The sequence below is a fragment of the Homalodisca vitripennis genome, chromosome 6 (genome assembly GCF_021130785.1).
Source record: "Homalodisca vitripennis isolate AUS2020 chromosome 6, UT_GWSS_2.1, whole genome shotgun sequence".
In the NCBI taxonomy this organism is placed as follows: Eukaryota; Metazoa; Arthropoda; class Insecta; order Hemiptera; family Cicadellidae; genus Homalodisca; species Homalodisca vitripennis.
The window spans coordinates 132,447,987-132,474,895 of NC_060212.1; the positions used below are offsets into that span (position 1 = coordinate 132,447,987).

General features: G+C 32.2%; 1 protein-coding gene across 1 annotated transcript; it reads right to left on the reverse strand.

Annotated features, from left to right (window-relative positions):
• Positions 1 to 532: 532 nt before the first annotated feature.
• LOC124364924 (nibrin-like) lies at positions 533 to 26,485 on the reverse strand. The gene is made up of 11 exons (XM_046820739.1): positions 26,000 to 26,485; positions 23,300 to 23,418; positions 22,425 to 22,585; positions 18,859 to 19,018; positions 15,793 to 16,051; positions 15,384 to 15,527; positions 10,692 to 10,870; positions 9,335 to 9,417; positions 7,983 to 8,862; positions 3,365 to 3,511; positions 533 to 1,032 (listed from the first exon to the last, which is right to left on the reverse strand). The coding sequence occupies exons 1-11, from the start codon at positions 26,025 to 26,027 to the stop codon at positions 853 to 855; spliced, it is 2,340 nt and encodes a 779-aa protein (XP_046676695.1). The 5' UTR covers positions 26,028 to 26,485; the 3' UTR covers positions 533 to 852.
• Positions 26,486 to 26,909: the final 424 nt, after the last annotated feature.

The following is a 26,909-nucleotide window of genomic DNA, read 5'->3' on the forward strand; positions in this document are numbered from 1 at the left end:
TTCAACAAAAGTGATAATGATTTATAGAAAAAACTATATGCAGTTATTATGAAAAAAAAAAGGTTAAGATAAAACAGAATATACCATTGATGTATAGTTTTATAACACTTTTTTGATAAAGGGCTTAGCCTGTGTTCTGCTATTCTATCACGTCAGAAAATAAGATGAGGGGTTCAGAATTTACTTTACTATTACAATTATTTTATTATACTCGTATGAACTATTAAATTAGATAAGTTTAAAATTTTGAAGTGTAGAGAGGTTAGACATAGACATCACTGAGGAGTTAATAAGTATCAGACACAAACTTGTTATTAGTATTACGATCAGGGAAATGTTTTATAACAGATCAAGTGCTGACTGAAGTTCATGTATTATTATAGATCACCTATTCTGATTTTAGTATGTATTTTTAACAGTAACGATAGGCCTATAGCAAATAAAGGTTTACTAAAGAAAACACAATTGATCAGTTACTACTTTTAATAAAAATTAGTAAACAAATTATGTTACTTTGAATAAACAATAAAAATAAAAGGAAATATTTTATTATATAGGTTTCATTATACAATATTTAATTCAGTATAGAAATTAGGAAAAATACATATGAATAAACTAGGACACCTCGCATTTGAGTTGTACAAACATTTCAACCAAAACAAAACAAACATTAAATTTACTTTATTATAAGGCACTAACCTCACACTATACAATCAATTCATTAAAACTAAATTGTATAACTTAACTAAATCACAGCTTGTTATTTGTGAAAGTATAAAACATAGATTGATGAAATACGTCATATTCGACAATAAATGAGTGCAGTATGGATAGGTAAGTAAGAATGGTTGCTCAATAAGCTTTTCCCTTCTTCTTGGTGTTCTGGAAGCCCCAGTCGTCCTCAGGGGTGGGCTGGTGTTTGGGAAGATCTGGTAGTAAAAAGTCGTCTGGGGGCTCTAAGATTTCGTTATGGGGCACCAAGTCACTACCACCGATTATATGAGGAACTGCTCTCTTGTTCAATGACACAACCTATGAATAACCGGGCTTGATTAGTTAAAAACAGACATGTTTATAGATAAAACATCCAAAAACGTTCATTTGCCATGATATTAATCATGAAAAACTGTTGGGAAAGTATGGTGATTGTTATAGTTATTTAGTCAAAGTTCCACACTTTGAGAAAAGGGAAAAATTAATAGACGTTAATAAAACTGTAAGTCAAAAAAATCAAGAACACTTCAAATACATGAAAACAAAATTAAAACTATACTAGATCCATACAGAATTAAAGAGTATCTTTCTTGATCTCAGTAACCTTTTTCAAACAATTTTTGTAAAATAAAATGTTTAAACAAAATTAAGAAATTGTAAATACTTTATTAATTTTTTAATATGTATTTGATTTTTTACTAAAATTAACATTCGTATCCATGGTTTTATTTTTTTATTCATTAGAGTGTAACAGAAGCATTAAAGTCAACCACTTTAAATATGTTATTCAAAGAATTACAGTTATATTCTCCACTAAGACACGTACATGTGTAAGTGTAAAAAAGTCCACATAGGTCAACAGTGCATTACATAAATTAGAATAGGTATTACAAAAAGTGATAGTCATTCTTTCAGCGATGGACATTGGAAGATATATTTATGACTCTTTAACACATGTTATAGAAGGTCTGTTAAAGAATTAGCCAATTATAAATTATGCACATAAACAAAAACCCAATAAATATCATGTGTAAGCAAGTGTAGGCCATACATGTAGACAACAATGGAACAAGACTAAACGGTGTACTTGTAGAATCTGGATTACAAATATCATAAACTGGAATTAAACTCAAAGCAGATGTTCTAATTCTTGGGACTAGTGCTTTAGACCACCCGGCCATCCTAATATAATGACTTATTGAATAGAGTGTGATCATAAACTAGTGGATGTATTGCTACCTATAGCTGCCTCCCAATACCAATGTAAATTTCAACAAGATTGTCTTATGTTTATATTGCATGAAAGTTTAAAAAAATACAAATATTTTGAACATAAAAATACAACAATTTTAAAAAGTAAAGTACACACAAATTTAAGTAGGCTTAAAGACAGAGAATGCCAATATATCATGCTTATTTATTTATCAGCAAACATAAACCCTTAAAATTACCGTGCACTTCATGAAGCAAGTTTTCAATGCTAAAACTCTATACAAAAGAAAAAAAATTATTTTAGTATTTAATAAAATTATTATCTATCTAAAATGAGAAGTTTTGATTGTAATCCATAAAAGTATAATTTCTTAACAATATGTTAAGTAACCTAACTTCAGCTTGAGGGTTTAGAATGAAAGTGATAAAAGTATTGTTGAGTTCTGCTAATTATGTTGCTAGCAGACTCAATGATTCAACAGGTCTATCATCTGAAGTCACCCATGATAATGGCAATCAGAGTATAACCAATTACTATGTCAAAAATTGAATTTCCCAGCAGCAGTCAAATAAATTGATCCAAGCATTTTAACTTAATGAAATGTAAGAAAGCACTATGTATGGTCTAACACTGCACCTGAAAATGCAAACTTTATAAATTTATTTTTAATAAACCATAAAACAGATGTACAAAACTTAAAAGCTCACTCATTTTTTGTGACATGTAAAACCAATTTTTAGAAAACAAAGACGGCATCACAACTTTCATAAATATGAGTAAGGTTGCAGAACAGTGTATAGAAAAAGTAGATCTGATCAACATTGATCCTATGTAAATTATTCAAAATAATTTCTTAATAAATATTTCTGAAAATAATTAACACTAAAAACTTAAATGTTGAACATTAAAAAGAGAGAATTAATGTTTCTAATGGCTCTAAAATAGTATCCTAGATGCGTCCATTCCTATTTCAAGATTTAATCAAATTTGTATACTTAGTCTTACCTTGCATCCAAAAGATGAGCTTGTACCAAAATTGCTCTTTGTGGACTAGTAATGTGCTCATCTAGTAGCTAGTAATCATCTCATTGGAAATTAAAAAATAGACGATTTTCCAGTTTTTGAAGTAAGCATTAACAACCCAAGTGATACGGTTTTGTCCTGTTTTCCAACTACACATAAATATTCCATAAAAAAATTGAACTTCTTTTTGTATTAATGGATGTTTTAACAATGAGGCCTTGAATTTTAGCTGTCACTCAATGAGTAATATTTCAAATTCTTGAATGATAATTCAACATCTTTCATCTTTCAACACGTGTGATAGCTGTACAGAGCTCCTGTAAAGTCTACCACAGTGTTGCAGTTTTCCAAGCTGCACAGTTTGCATCTGTGTATATCATGTAATTAGCTTTTGAATAAAAGTAATACACTTACTTTTCGGAACTTCTTGAAGTTCTTGCCTGAGGCAACAGTAGTTCTCTCAACTGGCTTTGGCTTTACAACGACAAGTGGCTTGAACACAACTATAGTAGCATTATGCAACTCTTTGGCTAGTTCATCAACCTCTTCATCTTCAACTTCCTAGAATAAGAAACAATTCACTATCGTTATTTAGTTACAATATCATAGCAAAAAAATTTAAGCGTTACAATTGAAACCTGAACCGACATCTCTGAGGAGTTATCTTGCAAAACAAGTTTATACATCAATTTGGTAACGTTACAGAAGGAAGTAGTAATTTTTAGCAAACTAATACATTGCTGGATGTTTATTAATTTCTTCTTTGTCTCCTTTGGTTTGATATTGTAGTTTTTTATCTCAGACGCTTGTACATTTTTCAATTATTTAATAAGTAGCCTAGTTGGATATAAATTGATTTGTAAAAGGTATCCTATTTTACCTATTATGGATATATCATAATATTTAAAAAAAATTGGATATAACCTGATTTGTACTAAATCTAACATTAGATTGTTAAAAAAAAGGAGATCAAATTGGCCAAAATGACAAAAATTTAATAGGCAGTTTCATGTAAAGTGCCCTACCAACAATTTTTACATTAATCGCTCAAGGGTGTACATTAAACAGCTATGGATTAATCTAAATTTTAAAAGACAGTTATAAATTGTTACACAAAAGTTATTCAGGATTGTATATGTAGCTAATTTTTAATAAAACCTGTTTAGTACGATGTAAAACAATACGACGAATACAATTTTGGAGTTGTCTCAAAAACATAGAAAATGGAAATAGTCTACTTTGCACAATAGCTCGTTATGTATTCTTCAGACCTGTTGAATCCTCAAAATATATGTGGATAGTCATATCCAGCTTACAGTTTACTCCTATCTCTTTTTCTGGACCTCAGTCATTTAATCTTGGTTAGATTTCATAGATAACACTGATTATATTACTAGTGCCTTAAGTAGACTGACTTCAAAACAAAGTTTACATTGCTTGTTCAAATTGTATGTATGAAGCTTCAGTTATTTTTATTTGAATAAATTCTCTATACAATACATTTTGATAAATTCAACACACTTCATGGTATTCAGGCCAGTAATGCTGAGAAATTTTTAGACTTTCCCACTAAACCCTTTTTTGTAATACCTTTGTGTTCTCTAATTCTCAAATTTAAAGGTCTTTATGATTTCTGTATTACACAGAAGCGTGTTGAAAAGTAAAAACTATTTTTGAAGTCCTCAGTATCATTTTATTGGTTTGGCGTTTACTTCATTGATTAAATACACCTATGTTTTGTGTTCCAATCATTGTTCTAAAGTTACATTTTCTATTTGGTTTGATTGGAGAGTTAAATACTAATTGATGTGTTTTATCCATAAATTACTGTCTGATATATCCTTATGCTAACATATGCATTAAAACCAATGGCATTATAGTGTGGGGCAGTACATCAGCCTATAACCTCAAGAGAGTGTTGACAGGGCAAAAGCTAGCAGTCAGAACCCTAGCCAACCTGAGACCACGTGACAGCTGTAGAGATGCTTTTAAGGAATTAAAAATTAAAACTGCCACAGCAATCTACATTCAAGAAGTCATCCTCCATGTAGACCGACTTGGTCTCCCCAACAACATCAGAAGACACCATTACAACACCAGACATGCGTCAAGAATCCCAGTCACTAGACACCGGACGGCCCTTCATGACAAGAAACCCACTTCTATTGGTGCCAAACTGTACAACCTTCTTCCTGCAGACTTTAAACGAGTGACAAGTGATGCCTTGAAACGCAAGCTTAATGCCTGGTTGACCGAGAATCCAGTCTACACAGTGGAGGAGTTTATAAGAAAACTGCCATAAAGACTATATCTTTTTATTCTGATTTCCATTGGGAAAACACGCACTGTCATTGTATTAACACTCGTATTTGTATTAACTGACACTATTACTGTTCTCAAAGTCCATGTAATAAAGAATTTTGATTTCTGATTTCTGATTCCAATAAAACTTCAGAAGAAGGGTTAATGGTTGTATACTATTTGATAGAACAAAGGAGCTTGTGTTCAAACAAATTTGTACTAAAATACAAATTTCAAAAATCTTAATCAGACCAAACAAAAAAACAAAAACTCCAAGTATGTCATAAATAAATGCAAAACTATAGTATACAACATCCTTAACCTATGCCGCAAAACATACCCAAATGAGTGCACACGGCATTTGCCGTTTGGTCCCATATGAGGGAGCACGGCATTTGCCGTTTGGTCCCATATGAGGGAAGCATGGCATTTTCCGTTGCAGACTAATGACTGTCAGTTCGTTCTCACTGACTTACTGTGACGTCTAGCGAGAGATTTTTGGAACTTTTCAGTTGTTCCTAATAGTGTCGCTGTACAGTGTTGCTAGTCCTGTATCGTGGTGGCACATGGTGATAACCTTTAAAACTATTTTACGGAGGTAGGACACAAGACCCGCTACGCCTCCAAGGTCGCCATTTTATAAGGCCACTCCCCCAGAATGACACAAAGAAGCGTAAACTACTCAGGCAGTGCTATGTGTGCAAACACACCACTTGAACTGGACAAAGAAGAAGAAACCAGCTATAAATTTCAACATGTGAGGTCGCCCTTTGTATATATCATTGTTTTGAGCAGTATCACACACTAGCAAAGCTTTAACACGTTCGCTACCACCATGTGAAGAAAAGTCGTATACCCATAGATATATGACGGTTTCTAACAATCAGGTACAATGTATTTTGCCACTATATTGCCTTGAAAAATTTATAGACTTGATAATTGGTCTATGGGGATGTCTGGCTCACAACGCTTGGTCTCTGGATATCTTAAAAAGTAACAGTTGATAAACTTGTTCATTGCAGCCTAAACTATTCTTGTTTTACGGGCTTCTCTTCTGAACTCCTGCTAGACGTCTCCCTGTCAAACGGTGTCTACATTTTCTCAAGGCTTGACCTACCTGAAGTTCAGGGACATCGTCATTCAGATAGAGATGCCGGAATCCTCGCTCAGCCACTCTTCACAGTCTGACGTGAAGCACAGCCGGCCGCAAACATTTTATACCTGCTCCGTCTGCGCAACATGCCAACTTGTTAATACAATAATGAAAACAATGGAAAATTTGTGTACATGCCAGTTCCTATCAAAATAAAATTATTGGTTCATTTCTAATGGTTACCAAATGAACAATACAAAATTGCAGTTAATTCATTTTAGAAGGTTTCAAAATGATATGATTTTATCTTAGATTTTTTAAACAATTTCATCGGAGAAAATTGAAAGTATTTTTTTTAAGCATAAACTTAATTAATGAACTTTTAAACTGGAATTGGTGAATCCATGAATTTTTTCCATCCTCCACTTCCTTGCACTTTCCTGTGATTTTTACCAGGGGGAAACCAATGTTAATTAGTTGGTACATAAGCATTTAGCTAACGGACATGTGATAACAGAGTTATTGTTTTTGACTAGTGTGAGCAATTTGATAATAGACATGTATCTATAATATTAATTTTTACTTGTAAAATATTTTTTAACATGGTGAAACGGTGACTATAAGTAACTCTGAAGGATTGGATGCAATTCGTAATGAAAAAAGTGCAATGAACATCAGTGAACTTTATACATCTCAAGTAACAGGTAATTATTATAATAACAAATCATTAACCATCTCATTTGTTGGTTTTTTTTTAAATGTTTGTCGATTTGTCAACACCTTTTCTGTTTCGACACTAGTGCAAAAATCCTTTAAGGATTTGTGATTACATATAGAATCTCTCAGCAAGTCCTCTACAGGTGCATCAACAAGTATCATTTTACACCTCAACTTACACAGACAGAGATGGCCATACCTAATACAGAATTATATACTGAAAGTGTTATCAGAAAACTATTTTTCACTACACTTTAGAGTTTACTATTCACCGAATTATAAAATTCAACTTATACTTCATATATTGCATTTTATTTACACATACAATTATATGTAGTAAAATATACATATAAGATAAATGTATATTTCAATGTATTTATAGTTATTCACAAAATATGTGGGAATTTATTCACAGAGTGTGTACTTGTGAAAGGACGAAAAAGTTTGAAAGGGCAAACAATACATTTGCACTTTTACTATGTAGGGCATTTTATATTTTAAAAATTCATAAATACTACACAAAATAATGCAAAAATCTTTTTGTGTTGTAAAAGGTTAATCTCATTTTCATTACCTATGTAGCCAATTGCAAATATATGAGTAAAACACCATAAAGGATTTAATTAATCATGCATAAATTGTTGAAACGTGTAATAACATTTAAGAAGAAAACAGTTTTCAGTATATCAGCTAATAATTAGTGTCTCATATATACAACTATATAAAAATATCTGTAACTATCCTATCATATTTTTATGAATTTAAATTTTAAATTAAATTTTATTGGATTGTAAATCATATCACTATTACAATTGGATACAAATAATAATTAACAAATAATAATAATTAAGAGAAAAAACAAAGAAGTCAAAATAAGTATCAAATTATATTAAACCCTACACTATACAACCAAACACATACCTTTTTAATGTTTACTACAGGTGGATTAAGTTTACTATACGTGACCAGAACTTTCGGATCTACAGTGCTTTGTTTTACTGCTTCTTTTTCCATTTCCATGTCACTTGGACCTACAATAGGTTCTTCTTGCTTGGTAAACAGAGCTACTTTAACCTCTGGGCCAGGTTCATCATCAACAATAAGACTTTCATTGTTACGCTTTCTTTTAGGCTTTTCCGGGAAAACAAAAACGTTATCCTTCAAAGGACTCATTTTTTTCTCTGCAATACGGAATTCACCTTCATTATCGGTTCTTCTAACTTTAGATGGGCCTGGCGTGACGTTATTCTTGTTAAAAGAGGATTCATTACTAGAAGCAAACATGTCAACATCACTATTTCGGTTCCTTTTGGACGCTCTCTTGGTGGACGTAAAGGAAAATTCATCATCTATCACCCGTTCCTGTTGTTTGGCAGAATTTTTCTTTGATGTGAAAGAGAATTCATCAACCTCGTTTTCAGCCTCCTTTTGAAGTTTACGACATTTTTTTGAAGTGAAAGAAAATTCATCATCATCTGCTTTTGTGTTCTGTATTTGCCGAAGTCCTGTTGAACCAAATAAATCCTCGCCTGATGGTCTGACATCTGTCTGATTATGAGAGGTGGAGGAGATTTTACCGGATGGTGCAAACATATCGAGGGAAGGATTTGAATTTAGGACTGGCCGTTTTTCTTTAGAAGAATCTTCAGCAGGAGTGACCTTCTTCAAGGTCAAACTTAATCCACTACAGCTTGGTTTCTGGACACCAGAGCCTTGAGAATCAAATATATCTTGAGACTCTCCCCGTTTATCTGGTTTCTTTCTGGTTTGTTCTTCATCTTCACTTACATCCTCATGCATCCTGAAAAAACAGTTAAATTACTAATACATAAATGTTCACAGGATAAATGGGACATTTTACAGATGCAATAACAAACTGTAATCCTATACTTTAAAAGCTAGAAGAGAAATATCTCCAATAAATTAACTGTAAACAAATAATAATAAAACAAATTAATATACATAACAGAAAAGAAGGTAGAGCAACTCTATGTCAACTGTAGCTAATATTACTTCACCAGAAATGGTTGAGGAATTTCCGATAGTCTTTCTAAGTGATCAGTATCATATATATAAACCTTTTTTTATAATTCTCAAGCAAATAAATAAAACATTTGTAAAATTTTACAGTAAAGCAGCCTTGAAAAGACTAAAAGAATGAATTAACTTACAGTTTTAAATGTGTAACAATTAATAGTTTTTATATAAACATCGTAACAGCATGGATGGAAATAATAGTGATTAAATGGCGGTAGGTAATAAAAATTAAATACCTCTTCTTGGAAGTTGATGACTCAAAAGACCTGGGAACAGTGTTGATATAATCTTGATTGTCAGCACTGGAGTTTGTATTTTCCTGAAAAAGAAAGAAGCTGTGCTTAATCTGTGAAGTTGAATAAATTTAAATTAATAAAAACGTTTTTTTAGTTGAGTTTGTTTTTGTTCTTTCAAAAGCGTGTGTTTGCAGAATGTTCACAAACTTAAATGAATAAACTCACATTTCTAAAACTAAACAGTTACTTAAGATGGAAAACATTGTGGTTTTCCCCATACACCAAAAAATACTCCAAGTATAAAAACTAGAATTATAAGACTTGTTTTAAAGCTCAGCGATAATTTGAAAATAAATTAGAGTAACTTTGTAAAAGCATTATATTCTACTTCATTTTTTATCTTTACATTATACTTGCACCAATATGCTCCAAATAAAAGCACATGAAACACAACTAAAAAACAATCCTGTCTAGGCAAAAAGATCAGCTGATTGCACTCGTCTAATTGCAGCTTAGTCACTCTCATGCAATTATCATAAGACTATATTGTTGTGTAGTGTCATTGTTTTAGGGAAAAAAAATTACACCCCCAGCACTTGTATAGAATAGTCTACTGCACAGCTTATAGAGTCGAGACATATTATGTTGGCTGCAGTACAGTACATCAAGTCTTATCTAAAATTCCTGGATATAGTACACCCAGCCCCATTATAGTATGTCTACCAGAGTCAGGACATATCATGTTGAGTGCAGTACAGTACATCAAGTCTTATCTAAATTTCCTGGATATAGCACATCCAGTCCCATTATAGTATGTCTACTAAACTCGGTTAGGACATATCATATTGACTTGCAGTACAGCACACCAAGCCTTATCTCAAACTCGTGGAAACATACCATACCGTCCCACATTACAGTACTTCTTTACTAGAGTTAGGACATATGTTGTCTGCAGTACAGCACACCAATCCTTATCTCAAACTACAGGATATAGCACATCCAGTCCCATTATATGACTGTGACATACAGTACAGTACACCAAGTCATGATACAAAATCATAGCATTATGGTACGTCTACTAAAGTTACGATATATCCTGTTGAATACAGTACAGTACACCAAGTCTTGGCTCTAATTCCTGGATCCAGAACATCCAGTCCCATTATAGTATGTCTTCTAGAGTTAGGACATGATACGTTGACTTGCTATGTGGACTTTAGGGAACTGTTAGAAGAGTCCTGAATAGACTTGGCACTGAAGCGAGGGTTGCAGTATTGGATCTTGCTACAGTATAGCACACCAAGCCATATCTTAGAGTATGGGATACAGCACTACTATAGCATAATGTACTGTGTACCTCAGAGTCAGGACATATGACGTTGACTGGCTGTGTGGACTCCAGAGAACTGTTGGAAGACCCCAGGACAGAATTGGCACTGAAGCGAGGGTTGCAGTATTGGACCATGCTGCAGTACAGCACACCAAGCCCGATCTCAGACTCCGGGATACAGCGTACCCCTTTTTCCCTCAATTTACCTGAATAAAATATATATGTATTATCTGTTACATCAGCCACTATCTGTTAGAATTCATAATTGATTGGACTAAAAATTAAAACAAGATATTTTATCCAAACGGGTTGGATTCATAAGGAACATTTTTTTTAATTTACCAAAATTTGATCATGTTAAATTTATTTCCTTCAGTACACTATTCTTTTACAATTTTCAATATTACAACAGTTTTTTAGCCTTTAATTTTTGGAATTGTGTCGATATTAGATTCAAGGAGTCAGTGGATGTTGGTTTCAATTTCTGACACTAAGTAGTTAGTTACTACTTAATTGACTTTTAGTGTGAAGAATGACTAAAGATCACAAAAAAATTAACTCTGACACGCTATTAGTTCACACAACAGCCACTCACTTCTACAACTATCGTTTGTTCAAATTTGATCCACTCAGACACTTTTGTTCAACTTTGATGACTGCAAAGAATGAATTAGTTGGGAAGATATTAAAAACATTGTAATTTCTTAATATATATTTTATTGGAAATTAGCCTACATGGGCAAGCAGCCTGTGCATAGGCTAGAGACACTATCCTTTAAAGAAATTTATTTTAGTTTGTTTTGCCGGGTATGGTTCAGAAGCAAACGAAAGAACAACAATAACAATAACAATTTAAATTAAACAATCCGGCACAGAAAATATATTTAATTTACTGGAAGTAATTAATTATCAACTTGAAATGAAGATGAATGACAGGTGGTGTCGGAGGGGGGGAAGGGGTGAGAAAAGGACCAAGGTCAAGCCCGCCTTATTCACATAAGATAAGATTAGGGCCTTGGCTCCCTCAAGGCCAATCTGCAGAAGGAAGAAATTAACGTTTTTCTTAAAAATTGAAATTGAAGTCAATTGGAATAATTAGAAAGCATAATGCTTCAATTTCACTGTTTCCGCTGGTGACATCATCAGCCAGTCTAGTAGCACAGTGGCATCAGAATGAGTCTATAACAAAGGCGCTACCTTACGTTGAGTATGCACTAAAAGAGCTAGAGAATTTGACATCTGATTATTGTAAAGGAGTCTTACTTACTCTCTTACTCCTGTGGCCACTCGAAACCCAGATGATTTTTGACCTCGCCAACAATGTCTCCAACTTCCTCTATCTTGAGCCACTTCCAGTGTAGCGCCAATCGTTCTTAAATCCTTCTCCACCTGATCTCTCCATCGCATCCTAGGTCTGCCCAATGGCCTCACTCCCTCTGGTTCCCCTCGCCACACCTTCTTTATCATTTTATCTTCTCCCCTACGGGCAACATGGCCCATCCATCTCATTCTTTTACTCCTGATCAGTGCAATCACATCGGGATCTTGGTATATTTCTCTTAATTCTCTGTTCTTCCTGATCCGCCATATGTCTCCTTCTTGAACTGGTCCAAAAATTCTTCTTAGTATTTTGTTTTCAAAGGTTATTAACTTTTTTTGGGATTTCTTTGTGAGTGCCCATACTTCCGACCCATACATCAAAACTGGCAAGATCATGGTTTTGTAAATTCTTAATTTAACTTTCCTCATTAATAGTTTGTTTTTGAGAAGTTTTGCAAGGCTCCAGTATGTTCTATCTGCTGCTGCTAATCTACATTGGACTTCAACTTCTTCTCTATTGTCATGTGTTATCGTCACTCCTAAATACTTAAATTCCTTTGTAGCCTTGAAATCATGGTTGAGTACTTCTAGCTTTTCTCCTTCCTGTTCCATTCTTCTGCTTATTTTCATCTAGTACGTCTTGTCTTCGTTTACTTGTAATCCTACTTTGCAGCCTCAACTAAAAAGGCTTCTACTAGTCTGTTTGTCCCTCTTTCTCTCAGCTAGAATGGCTACATCATCTGCAAATGCCAGGATATTGAACTTATCTCCCAATTTTACTCCTTCAGGCATCCCCTTTATCTTTTTTAGTGCTTCTTCCAGAGCAAAGTTGAATAGAATTGGTGATATTCCATCACCTTGCCTCACTCCTGTATTTATATTAAACAAGTTTGTGTACTCCTTTCCCACCTGTACTTTTCCTTTGGAGCTGCTTACACAGAGTCTTGCTAAACTTATCAGTTTATTTGGGATACTAAACCTTTTCAAAATGTTCCATAGACTACTTCTAGAGATACTATCGTATGCTTTTTTAAAGTCTATAAATATTATATACAGATCTGACTTGGAGTCACAGTAAAGGAGTCACAAGTTTAAAAAACATGTTGTCACATTCTAGGGTGGTTTACAACTTATTGTTCAGAGGTTTAAGTTGCAAAAGTTTGGATAATCGCTTTTATCTCACTTATTATTCGTGATAGAACCATTGTTACTAATAATACTAACTAAATTTGATGTCTAGTAAAAGTTTTTGATAAACTCAACGGTTAACATGTATAAATTTGAAATGTGATGTATTCTCATTAAAAACCTCTGCTGTATTTTAAACAGCTGATTTGATTATGTTAACCAGTATTATTATGTTGTTTTATTTCAGGATCATAACCATAAAATCAACTTTAACCCTTTGAGCTCCAGTCGCTGGTATATCGTCGGTAAATTTCACTGTCTAAAAACCCCAGGCCGACGATATTCCGGCGATAAAAATAGTGCGAGAAACCCCAGCCGACGATATGTCGTCGGCATGATATAAGTTATTATAAATGGCTCTTAAGTGTTTAATTTTAGCGACACCAGTGGTTTTAGAACTTATAATGTTATTTTCATACATATACAATATGATTGCATGGTCAAAGGTTACTAAATAATATTGACACTACTCCTAAAGAAAGAGTAAGAAGATCAGTTGTTACTAAGAACAACATCTGCATCTGCTGTGTCATTGTTACATTTAGTAGACTGTGTTGTGTTGTTCCACTTCTGTGTTTATTTTGATGTTCGTTTCTGTGAGTAGACAGTTATATTATTGTTTCGGTACTTTCAGTATGAAATATTGTTTTATTTTGTAAATAATGGGTGACTCAAACCTAGCAGAATATTCAAGTGAAATTGACAGACAATTTTTTTTTGACAGACTTTTCAGATGACGATTCAGTATTATCTGATATTTTTGATGATGATAGTGACCTTGATCCGACGTATGATCCTAAATATGATAGTGAGAATGGCAGAAATGTAGGCCTATTTAGTGCTAAAGACTTAACACCTGAGATACCATCTACATCAGCTCAGAATAATGTTACACAACCTAGGCCTAGTACGTCACAGGTTTTGTGTCATTAAAAAAAAATATTTTACAAAATATTTATTATTGAACTAATCTGTCTGAAAATTTTTTGTATGTTTGCAATAACATGTCAAATGAAATAAAATTATTTTCCACAGGTTAATTGTTCCTTGTTTTACTTCTAAAAAATGTTAAATGTAACTTTTTCTTTTTTTTAGTTTGCACATATGCGTTATTTTACATGTATAAAAGTACATAAAAATTGTTTAGCCCTTATTCAATTTTTTATTTGTAAAGTACCTTATTCCAAACATTTTAATGTATTATTTAGGCCATTAGCTAGTATATTAGTGATGGTATGATTTTTCAAATGAAATTGTACAAAATCACTGAAAAGGCCTTGGGGTTTTTAGACAGTTACTTTCAAAACTAGACTTGGTAAAAATTTGCACAAACTATATTTTTAGGTCCGGGGCTCAAAGGGTTAATCACCAGTTATGTTCCTCAAATATGAATATGGGGTCACTTTCCGATGTCTCTTTGAGTTCACTGCACATACCAACACAGCGCTGTTTCTGATCAACAGTCTAAAGCTGAGGCCCATTTTTTGTGGCAACTTGATGCATACCTAGATTTTCGGTTAAAATTTATTGATAGCTTCCATAGCTAATACCAACACTACTACATAAGTCATCTATTGTCTGACAACGGTCTTCATTATAAAATGCCGAATTTTTCCAACAATTTCATCTGTTTTGCTCTTGGAAGGCCGTCCTGAAGATGATCATTTTCAATTGAAGTTCTACCAGCTTTGAAACGAGCGTACCACTAAAAAACCTGTGTTCTGCTCAGTGAATTTTCTTCAAAAGCTTATTAAATCATTGCAAAAGTTTCCGTTGATGATTTCTCAAGTTTAAAGTAAAACTTGATGCAAGCTCATTGCTCAAATTTATCAGCCATCACAAAAATCGGTACATAATAATTAAACACTACGGCAAAGTACAACTTTTAGACATAACCTAACCACTCACAACAACAAAACTTGGCACAATGACTCAGCGGCTACTGTGGCAGAAGCTACTAAAATGAAAAAAGGCCTTTACAAACTAAAATCCCAAAACACTCTTACAACAGTAATAATTTAATATGTTCGCTAATATTATGTGCATATAAGGTAGTTTTTAATCTAGTCACTAATGTTATCTATTAAATCTTTAAAAGCTACAAATTAACTTTTAACGGGAGCATTAAATATTGCTGAAACATGTTAAACGAAACAACATGAGAACTACTTAGTTATAGTACACTTCTCAACCAATAAAGAATATGCTTACGAGCAACAGTGATGTAACCATCAGGAACCTGTGAGTTCTGGGAGCTCTGCTTGCCATTGGCTGAATGCAGCATTAAAATAGTTTTCTCATTCATCAGTTTGTCTTCGGTCCAAACTCTCGCAGAGAACTCAACCGCTGTGCCTCCTTAACAATAATAAACAAAAATTACTTCCATTAGTCCCATACATTAATTAAGGTCAAATTAATGAATGTTTATTAATACAAAAATCACTTTAAATCAATGCCTCCATGTATAGTCTACTTAAAGAATAATTTCTTTGCAGTCTAGAAACAAAGAAGTGAAACAATTACTGTGCAGAAAAAATTAGTTGTACATTTTGACAGTGTGTCTCATATGTCCAAAATGAATTTACAAGAGGTCACACTGCAACATTAGCTATCAAACTACCTGCAGTAGTAACCATGGATTTGATCCGATTCAGCTGTTTGGGTGATGAGGCAACAAATGTGTAGCCGTTGAATAGTTGACACCTTGCACGGTTGGGAGCAAACGAGACTTCTGAAGGGTTCAGTACTGCTTCAGCCAAAGGTGGTACAAAATCCTTGCAATCCGGTAGAGTGGCCTGCATGGACGTCAGAGCCTGCGTCATACTCTTCCAAAAAGAAGGCATTACAATTGGTTGGCAGGCAGCAAGGGCACATACTACCTAAAAAACGTAAATTATACATAAATAAATAATAAATAATTTAAGTATAAATAATTATACGTACATTACATAGAGCAGATCAAACAACAAATGTAATGTAGTCTAACTATCGATATACAACTAACAATTATCTGAGAATCGATCAACCGTGTTGTGATCAACAGTACAGGTTTCCTCGGAAAGCTGATAACCTAAAACAACTACCTAGATAACATAAGTTCAAATCCTGTTTTTAACAATAGTACTTCTTGTCAGTACTTATTACCTCTTTAACCAAATTTAATAGTAAACCACAATCAAACTAATGAGACTAATACTGAATTTTTATAACCTTCCAGTCAAGAGTAAAAGTTAAGGTGGTAATTTAATAACCTTTTCTCATATAATTCTAAAATTCAAAAATGTCACATTAAAAAACAGTACCCTTGTAAAAAATTTGATCTTAGTCAGATCAAAATTTTCCAAATTATAAATGTTCAAAATTGTTAGGTTGAAAAGCGCCAAAACCGGTACCATTTTTACTGAGATAAAAACTAGAATTGACTGTTTATATATAATTTGCAAACAAGCTTAAGTAAATTCAGAATTAAACAAGCAAAGTTTTAGTGTAACTACCGTTAATGTAGCTATACTGGTTAGTTTCTGGTTATTTTCCACATTGTTAACAGGAAAGAAGATTTATTTATGTTAAGAGCTTTTTTTTCTTTCAAAGTCTCTGAATAGAAAATTATGCTCTTCACAACTAAACCTTCCTTATACCTAAAACCTACATAGCTATTATAAGGTTGTGTTTGTAAAAACATATAAACTTATGAATATATTTTACAAACACCTTAAAAACATGGGAAAGTTCCCAAATTTATGGTACTAAATGTACAGTTAAAAATATTCAAATGGGAGGCTACTGAAAAATGTTCTCAATTGAGTTATCTCCTGTGAAATATGATGAATAAAAAGGTCTTACTGTTCCTTTAAAAAAATACAGGTGTTCCATTTGAAAAAAAATAAAGTTGACAACATACCATAATGGAAAATGGCTGCAGCTTTTAACAATTTTAAAAACATATCTATTTTTTAACCCTTTCAGGGCCAGGAGCAAATATGAGATGTTGCAAAAATTTTTCACATCTCATATATCTCCTTGTGACTAGTCAAAAGTGCCAGGCTAAAATTGGTGATTTTGCAGTCTCTTAAATTAAAATTTTTAATTTTCCATAAAAATTAGAGAATGACCTTAAAGTTGCACCAAATTACTCGTATAGATATATACTATCAACAAAAAAATATATAAAAGTAGTTCTAAGTAATTTAAAATTAAAAAAATAATGTTTTAATAGATTACATAAAAAATTTATTTCTTTATTTTTTTTGCAAATAACTAAAAAAAGAAAAATAATTTTACTGTGGGAAGCTATTTTATTATATTATACATTTAGAAAGGAACAGCCATACAACATTTTGTGTTATTTCTCTCATAAATAAATTTTTTATGACACATTTTGTATAAATACGCATAATTGTACTTCGCAACATTTGATAAGTGTTAAAGCAACTGACTCTTACATTGCAAGAAACTTAAAATAAATATTCACATTACAGATGTACCGGTAAACAGATGATTGTAGGATCCATAAACAGTTTCAATACAGTTAAAAAATACTATTTACCAAGAAATATTTACACAATTTTATTTGAAATTTATTTACACTTTTTCTATTTACAAATGTGCTATTTACAATTTCACTCCCGTGAGATCGCAAATTGTCAGTCATTGTAACTACTACACACAATAGCTAAACACGTAACAACTAACACTACTAATATTTACAACCACAAAATAAAATAATGAAGAAGAATCCAGCATACAATAATACGATTAAAGCATAAAGAATTAACAACAAAAGATCGAGTCAGTTGACAATGTCACGTGCCAATCTATATATATATATATATATATATAAATGAATGTTTGTATGTATGTCCTTTATAGAATCGTTAACTATTTGACCGATCATTATGAAAATTTGTATGTATATGTATTTTTTGACGGAGAAGGTTTATATGCTATGCCTATTGATGTATCTCGCCACCAGGCGGCAGTGCAAAGGTTAAAAGTTTTTAAAGCGCCTGTACACTATAAACTGCGATTACGAGACAGTTAAGTATATTAATTAGCGAAAAACTATTTGAAGGCACTAAACTTCGATGTATATTTGTCTTCAAAATACATTTCTGCTTGAACTTAAAGCTTGAGTGTTAGACCACTTTATAATAAAGTACATCTACGTAGACAATGGCTATAAACATACACTTTTGACAGATTTTCTTGATCGTGGCAACAATACAAACTCTACATCGTCTTTGGAAATAATATAATTAACTTGAACCAGAAGTGCACATACACGGGCAAAGCTTACAAAAAGCATGCAAAGCCGCGGGAAACAGCTAGTTACGAAATAAAAATGCATAGACCTCCAAAATAAAAATTATATTCATATTAATTATCTACAAATATACCAGGGAATAAAAAAAACATAAGACTTTAATCATTTAACTTCGTATTTATTTAAGAAAACGGCGAATATCAAGGAGACAATATATTGCCACCTGGCGCTTTTCGCATATGTCACCGACAGCAATATTTTGCCGCCTGGCACTTTTCAGACACGATCTATGTTCAAACCCACTTAACAGACCTTTGTTTATCAAAATGAAAGTAACTGATCCAAGTTATTTACTATTTCTTCAACCTGCAGACAATTGTAAATATCCTTCATTGTTACCTACCCATACATTGTTATATTCACCTTGACAGTAACGGTGAGTTTGTTCATGGTGAGATGTGTACACTTATCATGCCAGTCGCTGACCACTTGCCCTCCTAGAGCCGTCACCAGCTGTTTAACCTCTGTCTTCTCCTCCTGAGTCAGTGTGGACGTTGCCACCAGCAGCGGCACATAATCTACTCTGCAAACATCCAACTGGTAAGCTAAGGCTATCAAGACATGTATATTTTTAGAATCACATACAAGTTATGTAAATTGGTAATTTCAATACCGATGATGGCTGGTGATCTGATCTGAATATTTATACGCTGCCTGAATAAATCTTGAACTGTTGTGAAAAGTCCTAAGAAGATGTATTAATACACTTTTACACTTTCATTTTATTAATTCTTAAAAGTATCCTGTGTTATAACTGTTATATGTACTTTATATATTTTAAATTATTATAAATGTAGGAATAAACCAAGGTTATGGTTGTCAGCCACAGATTTTGGATATTCACACTTTACAAAAGTACCAGAATGGTGTTAAAAAACTTTAAACCTATTCTTCAGTCAAGCAAATGCGGTTACTCCTTAAGGTCTGGCTGTACAGGATAAATTTTGTAATATTGATGTATGTCAGCTACAAAATTGGAGAAATTGGAGATAGTTGATATACTTGATGTTCACACTGATTTATATTTGACCTTGTACGATTTTTACATTTTCACCTAGAAATGTGATTTCTTTTAGGGTAGTGGTGTAAATAAACTGCGTTAATATAGCGTGTTGACATAGACTCATTGCAACCTTTTTTGTTCATACTATTTAGACACTTCAAATTGAATATCTCTGAGAATGACAAAATGCCCACTAGGAATGAAATATTCCATTTATTTATGTGTTCATTTTCAAGTCTCTAGGTGGGGAAGAAAGGAAACAATCACAAAATCTAGTAGATATAAGCCGCCCTCTTCCTATCCTATAAAAACTCCTAGTTTAATTCAAAAAACACATTTTTCTAAATCTGTATGCAAAACTGTCCCAAACCACCTTGAATATTGTATCGTATATACCCTCTTACCATTCTATTTTTGAAACCATCATAAAATAACTTTCAACCACAACAATTTTAATTTTATTTAAGAATTGATGTGACTACTATTCCAAATTTTCATTGGGAAGATATAAATCAGTTGAAGTGTTGTTACCATTCCTTGTGTTTGTGATGGTAAGTCTTAAAATTAGATCACCTTCAGCTCTTTGGCTACGATCCTTTGAATATCATCAGTAGTGCCAAGGTTACTTACTATCCCCTCAAACGGTTTTTGGTCTAGGGAAATGGACCAAAGTCTCGTGGACTTAGATCAGGTAAGTAAGCGATGGGATAGATAATCACAAAAGTTATCTTTTGCAGTTACAAAAGTGGCTTTTAGAGATGCCAACGTGACAGAGTGTTATGGTGGAACATGTTTGTCTGCAGTATTCAATCTGATGATGCAACATTCTCTTTTATCTGAGCCTTTCTAGGGCTTATATCAGAAAAATCTCGGTTTATAGTTTGCTTTGTAGACACAAAATCTCTGCAAACAATATCCCTACTGTCAAAAAATAAAGTATGGGTTTGATATTTTTGCTTCTTCATTGAAGCTTTGCTCAGTTAAAGACCTTGAGGAGCTGTGCTACCTCTTTACTTTGATTTCTTGAAACCATAATTTTTAAAATATGTTGACTCTAAATGTGTTAAAAGCTTCAGCCAATCTGAGTACTACTTCACTTAGGAAACAATCACAAGCCTAGTCTGTACCAGTTATTTAAAAAAAAAAACATTCTAACATTCCATGATGGACATTCCAATTCAACTGTTTATTATATTAAATTATAATTATGCATACAGCTATAGTTTTAGCTATGAATTACATGTCTATGAAACACGTATTTGATAAAACAAATTAAAAAAAATATAAGTACCAATACAATACATTTTTAGTATTTTAATACTACAGGATCTATATAAAAGTATTCAAATATTCTTTTAGGTTTAGGTGGTTGTTGTACTATGTTCTCTGGTCTTGGATGAATATTATATTGTATTTTTAAGCTTTCTCTTTGAATATTTATGTTATTCTTACTCCGACCTAATTTAATTTTGTTTCGTGCAGAGTGCTGGTCATGATTGTTTATGGTTGAGCCATATGTTATCTTTGCTTTTCAGACATTAGGTGTATACCTATGAATTGAGGTAGTGAACATTCTGTTTCCTTAATTATGTTGTATTTATTACTGTAAAGAATGTGTGAAGAGTAAAGAAAGCTTAAAAACTGTTGAACTAAATAAAATCTGGAATAGTCAAGTGATGGAATATGCCTGATGAAAATGACAAGTTTGAAATTAATGTACAAACTCATTCCCGCACATCTAGAACTGCTACTGTAATAGGTAAAAGAATCAGCATCAATAATGAAGGATATATGATGAGAAACGACAAGAGAAATCAATAGTTAACATTTCAATAAATAGGATCGCATTCAGGTGTGTAAGATTGACTGTACTGAGAAAGACAAAAAGTATAGGAAAGCTTAGCTTTTTAAATATGTAAAAGATGAAGAATATACAAGAGCTGGAGAAGTTACATATGAACCAGGGAGCTTCTAAGGATCATTTTTACGTTATGGAATCTGTTTTACTTCTAGGCGCTCACTTTACCGGTAACTGTGATTTTCAATATGTTTGGTATGATAAAATTGTAAAACAAATTGACCTATGGCTTTGAAATGTTAACTACTTTTCTACATAGTAATATATTGCAGTTTTTTAAGTAACTATAACCTTTTACCAACTGTTGCACCACTACTGTTTAGTTATTAATAATTAAAAATATATAAAACTATGGTGAAAATGAATTTTTATATAAAAACAAATCTGTAAGTTTTTGTACTTTGTTTAGGGTGGTTTAGTTACTAGGAATTTGTATTATTCTATATAAATAAAAATGTGCATTAGACTAAGTTATCAGGCTTAATAAAATATATCATTTTTTTGGAAAATCAAGTTGGAAAATGTTTGAAAATCAAAATGTTAAAAAAAGTATATGTGTTCTGTTAACATGATAAATGAATGTAAATCAAAACTGGCAAAGAAAGGTAAAAATACAAGATATTAGCGAATCTTCTTATCACAACTATAAGAATGGCAAAAATAAATATGAGAACATCGCAAATTATAATTTTTAACAAGAGTACGGCTTACAAGAGACATCTATTTTTATTAATTTGCCTAATTTATAATAACAATTTTTTTTAAGACCTAAAAAAGTAGGTAAGCCTATTCATTTATTCCAAAATGTTTTAAAAGTTTATAATAACAAGTGTGTACACACTACTTATTTATTTACACCTACATTTATTAAACTAAAACTGTTGTGTAGTATGCCAACTAAAATATTATAGTTTTTGTATTGCAAATTGTATAAATAAACCCTACTACAGTTCTTGTTTCATCACAGCCATACCTTATCTCTATGCTTGCTCTTGTATGAGATATGCATGCACTTATAATTCTAATCATGTATTATATACTGTACAATAATTGATACCAATTCTATACCTCCATGAGTTCCACTGAATACCAAACCTCACATTATCACCGCACTTGAGTGTGACTTGTTGCTGAGGAGAGAGCTGCGTTAACTGTCCATCTCCAATGATGGTAAATGTTCCATATTTTGAACCTAGGTCTTTCAAGACTATTCCCTCATTTTCGTTTTCCTGAAAAAAAAAACACACACAATTTAATATAACATTACAGTATATTAAGTATTTGATTATGTGAACCATACCATGTTGTCATATGTTTATATATATATATATATATATATATATATATATATATATATATATATATATACAGAGTGTTCACAAAAGGGTGTCATAAACGTCTGTGGGTGATAGTACTCATGATTTTAAACAAAAAAATATCATATAAACATAGGTCGAGAAATGTCTTGTTAGGCCACTAACCACCATTTTGTATTTTTCATTAAAAAAATTATTATCTCTAAAACTAGTTAAGCTAAAGAAACCAAATTTGCCACATAGATTTAAATAGATACAACTTTAAAAAACAATTAATAATTAAATGTATTAAAACATTTTAGTTGTGTATTTACAGTAAATTCTATTTTTCTAAGTACATATATAATAAAACTGTAGTTCTTGTTTTAATTAGAATTAATTATTTTCATTTAACGTTATAAAATACATGTACAGATTATGTTTTAAACCATTTTTAAATCTTTTTAAATTTTAGAGCTTGTAGGCTATAACTTTTCAAATTTTTGATGTTTCATTAAGTTATATAAGTTACATTTTGGGTAAAGAAATGTTTCGGATATATTATTATTTTGAAAAGATAAAAGCAAGTTTTGTAAGTTACATTAGGCCTACTAATCAAAATTATTAAATGAGACAAGATAAACTTACATCATTGACGGAAAGTAAAGCATGTTTGCGACTGATGGACTGGTCACCCTCCAGCAACAGGTCTGCATCCTTTCTGCTCACCATGTGTTCCTTACCAGAAGACACTCTATATATCAGTCCTGTACAAAACCATTGTATTAATAACGTATTCACACATAACCCAGAAACTACCTAGTAACTTCCAATCACACTTAAATATCAGTTTCATGAATTAAATAAACATACTAAGAACACACACTCTGTATCTTACAAAATTGGTATTTAATAAACAAATTAATTTTTTTAAACAATCTTTTAAAAACTCCCTAAAACATTAAAATACACATAAACTAAAAGAATTAGGGTACTTTGGGATTATACCGACCACACCAGTATGAAGAACACAAAAATAGAAATTTATAGAAACAAACATGATAGAACGAAAAAAACAACTCTTCAATTACAAAATTACAAACTTACAAGCATTTCCAGGTATTGTGATCGGTATTGTTGTCGCTGTTATCTTGCGGGGCAGCACCGAAGGTGCTGTCGAAGCCCGCGCTGATGGCCGGAGGCACTCGCATTTTGGGTGGCGGAATGTGATCAAGAATAAAAACAAGTTTTGAGTGTTTTTTTTAATAAAAAAGTTTAGTTTGGTAAATGTTTGTTTTTGTTGAATTTTTGTGTTTGGAGAAATGTAGAGGTAAAACACGGAAGTACAACAAAGCGATGCACCAGCTGAACGGGCGGCGAGACTCTGCAATCACGTTATCTACTAGACGCTCGACTTTGACCTCTGTCTGAGGATGGGGAGGTGTTTGCGATAAGACAATTCCTGTTTTATATTGACGAAATATTGTTCTACGCTAATCTAGTAATCAGTAGAAACGAAATGTGAAATAACGATTCATGTCTGGGTGTGGTCGGTATAATCCCAAAGTACCAGAATTAGTATTAGAATATTAAGAGACAGTATTAGAGTTTACACCTAACAAGAAGCAGAGAACCGATTCCCTAAAGAGAGCAACAATATTATATTATTTATATTATTTTTTTATCATCCCCTAAAACCATTAGGCAATACAATACACCTGTTAGTTTTGTTCAGGAGGACTTACAATAGTAGAATAAGTTAATAACACTAAAATTCTACATCTGTAATATCTGGAGGCCACCATTTTTTGAGCCATTTTTTATTACCGAAGACCTAAAAATACTACATTATTGAACACAACAGACTTTATTTGACTTACTGTGAAAATGAAATGTCATTATGACAATCGCTTCTTTTTTCGCCTATTTAAAGAAAGCAATGTCGGTTAAAAGGTGGCCACTCTGTCCCTATCCACTATTAGTGGTCTCCAGATAATACTAAAGTAGCCTACCAATTGAAATTATACTTAACATCTTTGGTCAATAACTGACATAATAAATCATACATCTACAATAGATAACATAGACTATTTTTTTTTTACGTAGGGGGAATGCATTTGCGCACGGAGTGTGGGACTCCCTTGCGGACTACCCACTAAACCCCCTACGAGCCGGAACCCTTTTGGATGACATCTTGCCTGGTCCGTGGTGTCTTTAGTAGTTTTGTCCTGGATGGGACATAAGAGAACATAGACTATTGCTTTCCACTTTAGACGAATTAAGTTTGTTAGCAGTTACCTGCACACTCTTAAAACTCGTAGTTAAACATTCTTACAGATTTGTTCAGAATGCCCAATAAGGTAATTAATAGCTTAATTTTCAAAGAACCATTTAATGAGTGATAACCGTAAAACCTGGGATGCAGTATAATAATCATGAAACATCGATATTCATGATTATCTAAACTACCAAAACCAAAATGTTGAACTGAATTACTGAAACACAAATAACATAATATGTTATATTATAAACAGTTTATATTATAAACATCACCATTGTACTTATAGGCATTATTACTCAAATACTATACAAAGGATTTGATTTTGTTTGAATTAATTTGAAACTATATTGGGGTAGGGTACAATAAGCGAACCCGGTTTTTTATATCGAAATTTGCAAACGATATTACTTGATCATAACCATTGATATAACCAATCGATACTGATTAATTATTTTGAACAAATAACTTAATATATATCAACAGCTGTAAACACTTTCAAATAATACACATAGGCCTAATCGTATTATTATTATATAAAATTATGTGTAATATATAACAATAATAATTATTATTATGCCTACATACACGTAATAATATATAATATGACATAAACCATATATGAATTGTGACTCACAATGATTTATGAGTTTTCCTGTTTGGTTGATCTCGTTCTGGTTTGTTTTATATTTATGTCATTTCTTATTTGTTTATGGGATTTCCTATATACTGATATTTTAATTTAAAACATATGATTGTTATTTAGGGCTACATATACTTTTACATCAATTGATAGTCTAGGATTCAAGATGCGAATATTAGGTATCAATGATTATATTCTTCGATATAAAAAAACCGGGTCCGCTTATCGTACCCTACCCCTATTTTGTTATTCAATACATTAAAAGAGCTGGAAATAATTAATTGTAAACATCTATATTAGAATGTTTTTGTATCCAATAGTTTAGGTATTTCTAATCGATAATTTGGTACACTGATTTGATTGTGATGGTGGCCGCCACTTAAGTTACTATGCTACAGCCAAAGAACTGTATAACAAAATAGCTTACCTTTTTCATCATTTCGCAGAAGCCACATTTTGAAGAGCCTGTAAACTCTGCTACAATACTGGCTATTCTATCTCATTGATTTATATTAGTCAGCACGTTTGATTAAGTGTCCTATCTTCTAGAAAACAGAGTAAGATAGGCTAAACCTTAAAACACTTCAGAGGTAGTGGAAATGCCTCAAAATTGCATCTGGAAATACTCTGTTATGACTATATTATCGAAAGAACAGGTCCATATTAGGCAAAAAATATTACTACAATTATAACACCGACTCATTATTTGAAGCAATTAACTAGTAGCAATCATACATTTTTTACTGGGTATAACATAACCAACAATCAGACTAGGCAGTTAGTAGTTCTATCCTTACGTTTGTAGTAAATATTGTAAGTAGACTAATATTAGTAAAATTTCTCTATATCGCCAACAGATTACTCAAAATTCACTGACTGCTAATAAAACGATAACAGATTTATAAATTTTAAACACAAACGTATAATAACATTGGAATTGGATTTGGAATCGCAGAGCAAAGCCCGCCAAAACTTCAGCCCTTAGCCCAACCCCAGCCAAAAATAAACAGAAAAAACTTTCAATTTTTACGACTAATGAATGATATGATGACCGATAGATAGATAGATAGATTCTATTGCGATAGTTGTTTGCCAAACAATAGATTTACTAATTTCTTTAAAATTGTTCCAATAATTTAAGTGTAATATTTTGAAAAAATGCACTATTCTCTGTGCAAAATAAAGACAAAGGATCAATGTAATGCAAACTCGATAGTATGTTTATGTATGTGTAATGTTTAGTTATTATACAATAAAAACTTAATAAAACGCGATGGGCTGCATTGTCGTTGGAAATTATAAGATTAAAGGCCGAACTGGCAAATCACGAATTTTAC

Coding starts and splice junctions, on each gene's coding strand:
- LOC124364924 (XM_046820739.1), bottom strand. CDS start 26,027: ATGTGGCTTCTGCGAAATGATGAAAAAG. Junction 9,418..10,691: donor TCATATGTCCTGACTCTGAG/GTACACAGTACA, acceptor TTTCTTTTTCAG/GAAAATACAAACTCCAGTGC. Junction 3,512..7,982: donor CTGTAGTAAACATTAAAAAG/GTATGTGTTTGG, acceptor TTCTTATTCTAG/GAAGTTGAAGATGAAGAGGT.